We start from the raw sequence: 9,707 nt of genomic DNA, 5'->3' as shown, positions 1-9,707 counted from the left end.
TCACAGTCTATCTATATATATATATATATATATATATATATATATATATATATATATATATATATATATATATTTATTACTTACATACTTACATACATATCTAGAAAATAGTCTACCATTGGCCAACTATGAAGATGATCATTAGTTACAGCCTTAATATGTATACTTATGAATATGTATATGTAGTGTGTAGATGTATGTCGGGGTATACGTCTGTGTGTATGTATGTAAATGTAAGTAGAGATACAGGTGTGTGTACAGTTGCATGTATATGCATATGTGTAAAATTGTACATGTTTAGTGCAAGAGTGTTAGAGTGAGAGTGGTTGGTGTGTGTGCATGTGCCTATGTAGGCATCACTTAAAAAGGTGTGTATATTCTTACTTCGATATTCATATTCATTTCACTCTAAAAAATGATATGCTGGCTCAACTTTGAGGTAACAATTTGCATGGATCTTAAGTTATTTCAACTTAGCCATTATTCAGTAAATGCCACAAGACATCTCTAGTTAGGCAAACTCAATTACTTTAGTACAAACAACATGAATTTTTTTGCTTAATTAAGTTAAACCAACTTAATTTAAGTACAAAGTACTCCATTTAAGTTATTCTAAGTTACTATCATTCTACTCAGAAATGTCCATGCAAATTGTTACCTTAATTTATTTGAGTAGTAGTAACTTATTTATCTTAAGTCAGAATAAATTACACAGACGTTCCAGTTTTACGATCACTGTTTATTAGAACATCAGTCAATGTCTCATTTGACTGACAACATTTGAATGGCATATATTGTGCCTGTAGCCTCCATGACATACATAATGTTAAACACCCCTGTATAACTGTCTCAAAAAGACTGAACATTTTGACAGCCACCCTGGTCAGACTGACTGTGCTAAAGTGCACTCAAGTGTACTTTAACAAGTGTACTCAATGAACTGTCAACAGTACACCTGCTGTACAGTATGTTACACAACAAAACATTGTAAACAACAGAATAACAACAGTGTAACATTTCCTATCAATTTGGATAGCCAAACTCTTCACTTTTTTTTAGTACAGCAGTTTACTTTTTAGAGACATTACCTTCGGACTGGCTTTCAGATCATCCAGCTGGAGGAATATCTTTTGATTTACTTCAAAAGTGTTTTTCAGTTCTTTTGGGTAGCTGAGGTTGAGTGCGTATATCAGCCCCATTAGCATGGCACAGGCTCTGGGTACATCTAGGTCTGCTAGGACTTCTGTTCCCTCAAGTATGATCCTTGCGCTGGCTGGATCAGACGTTATGGCACCTCTCGTTGTGACACATCTTCATCACTTCATCATTTAATTAGTAACATCGCCAGCATCATCCTGGTAGATCAGAATCAATATTAATGTTTAAGTAATCATAACTAATTATGAGAGTAATACAAAGGTGGTGTCTGATTTACCTGCTCTTTGAAGAGGTCCTCCTCCTTTTCCCTCAGATGCACAACTAAGCCACGGATAGCAACCTCTCGCCTTCTCTCCACAGAATCGTCCTGTGAATAAGAAAAAGAATTTTGAACTGCTCTTCCAGGAGGATGGGTTTTTAATAATTACATCCAAAAAAAGAAAAGGCCTGAACTGTACCAATTATAGATTTTACAGTGATAATCAAAATAATGAATTGATCATTTTAAAGAAAGCTAATATAACTAAAGTAGTGTTAGAATTTTCAATTTCAAATATGCATCATAAAAATCCAGATAAAAAATAAAAATAAAAGTAAATAAAAAGAAAAAATGCAAAATCTTACAATTACTCTGCCTATCATGTTCCATCTTACCTGTAATTTGTTTTCTTATTTAGTATTTATAGTTCTTATTGATATTTTTGTCTTAGACTAAGCCCTAAACAATAATCTGACATATTATTACCTTATAAGAATTAGGGTTGTAAACAGCTGCTTTTTAATACATCCTAGAGATAATGGACAATATTATAGTTGATTTTAAATTACATTTCTGGCCACCTGTAAAATGTAGGTCTGTTATTCACTGTCCAGTTACACTGAACAGCACAGCACTACCAATAGCCTGAGATGTATAACGCCCGTTTCACACAGGCGGCATGAGCAGCGCATAACGGCAGTGTGGTGTGACTGCTGTGTCTCTCACGCTTGTGTCTTTCAGAATTTTCATTGATATATTTGCCGTGAGCCACATGCTGCTCGCGGAGAAAATAGGCGAGACTCCTGAGCTCAAGAAAAGCAGCGCCACTCACGCAGCCGGTCTGAAAGCTCTTAAGGCCCATTTATGCTCAACGTTAAATGCAGATCCGGATACGGATGGAGCCTTCTGTCCGTGCTCCGCGTTCATTTCATCCGTATTTCTGCACGTTTCGATACAGCTTACGGATACGGGCTAAACGGAGCAGTACCACTGGGAACCGTGGGGTCAGTGTTGCTGTCATTATCTGATACATAGCTCTAGTGAGACTCGAAGAAGAAATAACAATTCAATTTCTCTCATCTGCAGTACTAGAGAAAAGAATTCTCCGTCCTCCAGTCGCGATGTATTTAACGGCCTCACCGACCACCGCCTTCTACAACGCTGCCTCTGTTTTTGTCTTTTATGCAAGAGGTACATTATCAATATCTCCTCCACAGTCGCCATGTTTGTTTTTGAGTTTGTTGTTGTCATAAACTTTTGACGCTGGGCTGCCTCCTGGTGGATAGATTGGTTAACATCCATACCAACGTAAAGGGCGCATGGAAGTATGTGGGCAGTGACGGTAACATCGTTTGAAACAGACGTATACATTTTTGTACAAAAAGGGAGCATAAATGGGCCTTAACCTCTTAACATGGATGCCTAATTGAAAACCAACACGTTCCGCAACACACATGCACTGCTCATGCCACCAGTGTGAAACAGGGGTAAATCATGATCAAAAACCTAACATCATCTATTGGAAAAAAAAGTGGATTGTCCTATTAAAATTAACTATATTTAATTTATTCATACCTCAAGCAGCATATTCTGTATGCGCTGAATATTCATTTTTGCAGACCCTCCCCTTGAGGACAGCAAGGACATTATTTTCGGGGAGAACTGGTCCAGCTTTGCCATGAATGTAGTCTCCAGACTAACAGTGGTGATCCTTCTGAATTCTTGGTTTACCTGTATAAAAAAAACAAATAGGCACAATATGTTATTGTGTACAGTCTATTCCAAAATAACACATACTGCAAATTATCTTATGCAAAAATATTTACCTGGGCTACGTCAAAAAGAGCAGGCCATCTTTCTTTCAGGTCATTGACTGATGGTACTTGATTGACTACTTCCTGCCTGCGAATTGAGAACGTCTTCGCCATTTTTGCACTGATGATCTGACAGTTGTGCCTTTTCCTGACTTCATTAAGGAGCTCCACTCTTTCAGACTCCAAACTTTCTTCTGTTTCTCCTTGTGGGTGAGCGGGTAAATAGTTCACTTCTGACTTTTTTGGCTTTTTGACATTCTTTGCTGGTGCTTTCTCATGTGGTCGCTTCTTTCTGGGAGAGTTCATATCAAGTTCAGGGCATCCAAGTCCTCTCAACTTGTATCTATAGTTGCCCATTTTATATTTTAGTCTCTGTTGCCATTATATGATCCTGGTTCTTTGAGGCAAGGATGCTTCTGAATCAGGGCCTCAGCAACATTCGAAAACTGTGCACTTGTTAGGTAGGCAACATACTGAAAGATGCTTTCAGCCAGTCTCTCAAGGATGTCTGGTAGGATTGAGGTAAAGTTGAGTGGAATTCCATCCTTCTTGAAAGCTTCATTTCCTGAGGCAAGCATAAGCTCTGTGTCATAGGCAAATCGAGGTACAGGAAATTCAGTCGGCCAGCGCTGTGATTGCTGAATCCCATGTTCAGGTGATGAAAGCATCAGTGTATCCTGGGATCCGGAAGAGCAACTGCTTTTGAGAGGATGGACGGAAGTCACTGAAGTACTGACTGAGGTTTCTGAGGTATTGATGGAGGTTTCTGATTCACTTTCAAAGGTCTGAAGGTCCACTTCAGTTAAGTTCAGAGTAAATGTGGGAGGTTCAACAATGTTAACCACTTTTATTGTGTCCTTGTCCTTGATGTCACTTGTTGAGGTAAGACTGAAATATTCGTCTCCAAAATCAGCATCCTTGTAATGCAAAGTAAAGTTCCCTTGAAGCCCAAATGTCTCTCTAACAAGGGACTCAAGTTTACCCACAGTCCCCGGGAGGCCATGAGGTAAGTCAAGTTTGCGAATGTCATGGTCCTGAAGAATGATCCTAAGTTTGGCTTGATGAGACATTGCAGCATCTGTAAGAGAAACCACATCACTTCAGTTTGATTTATAGAACACATCCAGTTTCATTCTCTAAACATTAAGTATCAGAGAATATTGGCACTGATAATTACCTGTGATAAGCTAAGGACTTTTCATCACCTTTGCGATATTAACTTGCATGGAGAGAGGAACTATGCTGGTGATTATGTCTGTAATTATTAGCTTTCACATTACACTGTGGCATTTTATTTCTTCTTTTTGTCAAATTTGGAAAACTGAAAAACTGAGTGTCCATTTATATATCCTCTTTTAGTTTGACTAAAAGTTTGAAACATTTTTTTCTTTTTTCATCGTTTTAATGTTTCCCATTGAAGCCTAATGTACAAAAAGTAAAACTACAAAGGGAAAGTGGAGACATTCTCCACCATGGCCATGTCTAAGTCTGTAATGCTTTAAGAGATCAGTTTTTCTTGGTGTTTCAAATTTGCAAATTTTACAGATCCACTTTGAATACTAACAAATGACCTGTTTAAATTACTTGAACTTGGGTGATTCTGAAGGATGTAGTGTCTACAACTTGTGCCACATCAGCATTGTAGTAAATTTTATTTTACTGTTTCTGAATATTCAGGATGAAAAACAAGAACAAAAATGCTTGCAAACTACTACAAAGATATGGGCAAACTACACTGCAATCAATGTCCAAACCTTTTTAACAGTCTTATCATTATCTGATAGAACATCCTCATGAAATTAAAAATATGATACATAAAACTATGTATAGATTTTATCAATATAGTTGTCTTAATGTGCAGCTGACCAAGTTATCTTTTCAAATATCTTGCAAATTGTGTGACCAAAAATGAGAAATTCAGGAGAAAAACATCAACAAAAATGTAAACAGAAGTTTTGGTGACTAAAGACTTATTTTACTGATTGCCTGTTGCTTGATGATGCCAAATTTATTAATTATTTTCTCTAAAATGATACAACTGTGCTAATGTATCTGCAGTTACCAACACCCAAAATAACAAAATTATATTTTATGTGGTAGTACACCCTCTCTGTAATGCCAACAACTAGCTTTGACAGACTGTTCTTCAGCTATGGCTCAATTAAAAAACTTTAACCTCACATAGAAATAACTCTAGAACTTAAACATCAAAATGCATCGATGTCAAACCGAATGTATGTTCAGTAACCTACATTTGTTATGTGTTTAGTCACGGATATAAAATGCCCCAGCCATGCAGCTTTTGCTGGTCAAATCGACATCAACACTGCAACAGCTTTAAATTAGGAAGAACCCAAACATGTGTTATTTTACCTTTGCAGAGTTAAAACTAATGCTACTAAGGCTGCCATTTGGCTTCCACCATAAAACAAAACTTAACAAAGTCTAATGTTAAAGCCGAATTACTACACCAATTAGCTAAAAATCTCCTAGCTTAAACATTACTACTGCTAGCTGAGGAAAAGCCTTTAGTGTTGTGTAAAAACAATTTCTTGCATGTATGCTGATGGAGTTATTAACTGTTGTGAATAAAACTAGGCAAAAATTGTACTCACCACATCTTAAAGTTAAGAAAAGTTGCTGCAAAATCGCGTGTTTCTTGCTCCTTCTCCTTTTTGTTTCCCTCGGTGGTCTGGCAGCAAAACGTCTCCGGGCAAGTCAGCCTTGTAGTACTCAGCTTTTAAAGGATGCTTAGGGGATTTTTAAGTTGTACTTACTGAAAACACTGCTATGTTAAGATAAGGCAGAAATGTCTGTTCAAAATCGATATAGTACTGAGTTAAGACTGTTTTCTTTATTTTCATTTAGACCAACTTATTAAAATAAGTTATAAACTGATTTTTACCATGGATGAAGTGCGGGCAGTAGTGGTGAAAGCGCGGGCGAGATCAGCCCCAGGACCATCAGGCACCACCTACAAGCTCTACAAAAACTGCCCGCAGCTGCTGAAAAGGCTATCAAAGCTCTTACGGACCCTGTGGAAGAAGAAGGTGGAACCCAGGCTCTGGACACTCACCGAGTGCTGCTTCGTGCCGAAAGAATTCCATGGGACTCGACCAGTTCCAGCAGATCTCCCTGCTGGACGTAGAGGGGAAAATATTTTGGTCCATCATCGCCAAAAGGTTGACAACATATCTGCTCGCCAATGAGTTCACTGAACCAAGCGTCCAAAAAGGAGGAGTCCCTGGATATTCTGGCTGCCTGGAGCACACAGCAGTGATCAGCCAGCTCATCAAGGAAGCCAAGAGCAACAACAACACACTCTCTGTCATATGGCTGGATTTCACCAAAGCCTACCCAAGTGTCCCACACCAGCTAATTCAAAAGGCACTGGACCACTACCGAGTACCACCAGAGGTAGTTGGGCTCGTGATGTCTCACATGGACGCGCTGCGGATGAGGTTTACCGTGGGAAGTTTTACCACCAAATGGCAAAGGCTTGAGAAGGGCATTATGGCAGGATGTACGATCTCTGTGGCCCTGTTCATAGCGGCTATGAACCTGCTTTTGAAGGCAGGAGGAATGCAATGCAGAGGCCCGAAAGCAGATGACGGCATGAGACATCCCGCCTGTCGAGTTTTCATGGATGATGTGACGGTGATGACTCCATCAATCCAGGGAACACGATGGATCCTAACTGCACTGGAGAAGATGGCAATGTCAGTATCCTGAAGGGGAAGCTATCAGGAAACATCTTCAGCATTCAAGGCTCAGAGATCCCAATAATAAGACCAAGCGATCTGATGCCTTGGAAAGAACTATGACAGCTCCCTTAAGGACAGCACCAATATCACCAATACCAAAGCCCAGCTGAACATCTGGCTCAAGGCAATTGAGAACAGTCAACTGCTTGGGAGGTTTAAGGTCTGGTGCTTTCAGTATGGCATCATACCCCGGCTGCAATGGCCCTTCCTGCTGTATGACTTTCCCATGTCCCAGGTGGAAGCAATGGAGAGACAGTGCAGCAACTTCTTGCGGAAATGGCTGGGAGTTCCCCCATCTTTTAGCCTAGTCAATCTCTACAGCAAGACCTCCAAGCTTTCCCTGCCGGTTTCATCAGTGGTTGAAGAGTTTAAAGCCACCAAGGCAAGAGCAGTCAGCACACTCCTTTTGTCTGAAGATGGGAAGGTGAGACATGCAAGTAAGACCATCAAATGCGGCAGAAAGTGGAAGCCCCAGCAAGCAGTGGCGGAGGCCGAAGCTCACTGGAGGCATCAGGAAATAGTCGGCGTTTAGGTTTAGGATTAAAATAGAACATCAATCTCACACCTAGTTGTCCCCACAATAAGACACACCACCCCCTGTATGGGTTGCTGCTGGGGTTTTTTTGTTTGTTTGTTTCTGGCCTCCTCTTTCACTATTATTCTTCAAATTAATCTTCAAAATCCTCCATAATTTTAAAATTCCCCACCATATTAAGATGGCCTTGATCACACTCATCCCAAAACCAAACAAAGAACCCACACAATGCTCCAACTACTGCTCCATATCATTAATAAACACCAATGTTAAAATTAGAAGCAAAACTTTGGCATTAAGACTGGAATCTGGAATCTCATCACTAGTGTACCCGAATCAAGCTGGTTTCATCAAAGGGCGACATTCCTCAGAAAACATGCGAACATGCAGGAAGGACCTGCGATAGCGTTCCTTCACACACTTTGGGTGAATCAGTCTATCGCTGAAGGAGCTCTCCAGAGCTTTTATCTCCTCCTGCAGAGGATGGGAGTCATTAGTCCTCAGAGATGACAGCTTGGCTGTCATCCCCCTTTCTCCCACCACCTGCACAGAGTCCAGACAGCATCCCACGACAGAGCTGGCCTTCTTGATCAGCTTGTCCAGTCTCTTCCTATCTGCAGCCGAGACGCTGCTGCCCCAGCAGACTACTCCTTAAAAGATGGCTGATGCCACCACAGTGTCAAAGAAGGTCTTCAGGAGCGCCCCCTGCACTCCAAAAGACCTGAGCCGCCTCAGCAGGTAGAGTCTGCTTTGGCCTTTCTTGTATAGTGCTGTTATGTGATTAGTCCAGTCCAGTTTATTGTTAAGATGAACACCCAGGTACTTGACAGGTGGGGGTGTGGTATGAAAAGTCTGCAGTGTAGAGGGTGAAGAGGAACGTATGAAAAGTCTGCAGTGTAGAGGGTGAAGAGGAACGGTGCCAGCACCGTCCCCTGCGGGGCCCCGTACTGCAGACAACCAAGTCCGATACACAATCCTGGGTCCTGACATACTGTGGCCGGTCCATGAGGTAGTCCAGGATCCAGGATGTGAGGTGATTAGCCACCCCTATGTGCTCCGGTTTGTCCCTCAGAAGTGCAGGCTGTATGGTGTCGAAAGCGCTGGAGAAGTCAAAGAACATGATTCTCACAGAGCTTCCGGGCTTCTCCAGGTGGGAAAGAGCTCTATGCAGGAGGAAGATGACGGGCACCGGTACCACGCAGGATGTCTTCCACAGCTGTAGTACTCTCCCCAGCCTCAGGCTCAGGTTGAAGATGGTTGAAAATGGCCCTTCAATGAAGGAGACGGTTTGTACCGTCTCCTCCGTTGTCGGCGCTGCACTCCAGTGCGACATCCCTGTCTCCTTCTCCGCAGCTCGCCAGGAATGTCGAGCCTCTCCTCGGGCCGCACAGCGGTGTGACGCAGCACTAACAGCTGGTCCCGGGTGTAAACAATGGAGGCACGGCTGGGCGCCGGATCGCCAACGATCGTATCTATAGCAAAATGGGAGAAAGACCGCTATAAAGAGAGCGGTCTTCATCTCCATAACAAAACAGAACATAAGTGCTAGCTAGCTAACTGAAAAAAACTCCAAATAAGAAAGTTAAATGAAAAGAAATTGAAAAAAAGCTCAGCGGTGAGCAGGAGCTGCTGTAACAGGCGTCCGCACTGGGGGCACCATCTTGTTATTACTCAAACTCTGATTACGGTAAGTATATGTGCCCAAATATAGGCTATATATACATATACATAACATATATATATATGTGTTCAAATAAACACAAGAAGTTTGTGCTCTAGAGAAAGGATCAACACTCAGTGAAAAACCTAAGCCCTATGATAAGCTAATATGGCAAGGCTTAACTATACAAACCAGTGAGCAGTGATAACTAGCATATCTTTGAGGTCATCGGGTGGGAACCTCCTTTCACCAGTGTTTCGTCTAGTTGGTCCCACGACACCTCCAGGACGCTAGACAGTGATCTCTAGCGTCCCAGAGACACTCCCCGAATGCCAGGTCTCACTGCTCCCCTCCCCGCACCAACCCAATAACCTCCTTTACCTTACTTACACATGGCTTTCTCAGCCCAAACAGCACTGTCACCTTCAACCAAACCCAGGCTCCGTACATGCGAGCTCTAGGTAGAAGCAGGGCTGATACTACCTTTCCTAGCACATTCACCATACTCTATTTCACA

The 9,707-nt window shown here is 41.6% G+C and overlaps 2 protein-coding genes across 5 annotated transcripts in view; both read right to left on the bottom strand.

The window, feature by feature from the left end:
• The window catches only part of fah (fumarylacetoacetate hydrolase (fumarylacetoacetase)), a 625,231-nt gene that overhangs the window by 23,969 nt on the left and 591,555 nt on the right, over positions 1-9,707 (bottom strand). The window lies entirely within an intron of this gene.
• LOC126388491 (uncharacterized) lies at positions 212-8,403 on the bottom strand. 2 transcript variants are annotated; one of them, XR_007569757.1, is made up of 5 exons: positions 5,847-8,403; positions 3,244-4,309; positions 2,993-3,148; positions 1,436-1,525; positions 212-1,355 (listed from the first exon to the last, which is right to left on the bottom strand). XR_007569757.1 is itself a non-coding variant. In XM_050041600.1 (4 exons), the coding sequence occupies exons 1-4, from the start codon at positions 3,586-3,588 to the stop codon at positions 1,329-1,331; spliced, it is 618 nt and encodes a 205-aa protein (XP_049897557.1). In that variant the 5' UTR covers positions 3,589-8,403; the 3' UTR covers positions 212-1,328. The 2 variants fall into 2 exon arrangements, 1 of the variants encoding a protein (XP_049897557.1); XM_050041600.1 differs by having other exon boundaries at positions 3,244-8,403.

The sequence above is a fragment of the Epinephelus moara genome, chromosome 1 (assembly GCF_006386435.1).
Source record: "Epinephelus moara isolate mb chromosome 1, YSFRI_EMoa_1.0, whole genome shotgun sequence".
Lineage (NCBI taxonomy): Eukaryota > Metazoa > Chordata > Actinopteri > Perciformes > Serranidae > Epinephelus > Epinephelus moara.
The sequence above is the reverse complement of the archived record's forward strand: the minus strand, read 5'-3'. Positions and strand labels throughout refer to the sequence as shown.

What these genes read in the sequence shown, in the direction of transcription:
- LOC126388491 (XM_050041600.1), bottom strand. Translation starts at nt 3,588, where the DNA reads ATGGGCAACTATAGATACAAGTTGAGAGGACTTGGATGCCCTGAACTT. An exon ending in CTCTTTTTGACGTAGCCCAG is followed by an intron (nt 3,149 to 3,243) that starts GTAAATATTTTT and finishes TTTTTTATACAG; the next exon opens with GTAAACCAAGAATTCAGAAG. An exon ending in TACAGAATATGCTGCTTGAG is followed by an intron (nt 1,526 to 2,992) that starts GTATGAATAAAT and finishes TCTTATTCACAG; the next exon opens with GACGATTCTGTGGAGAGAAG.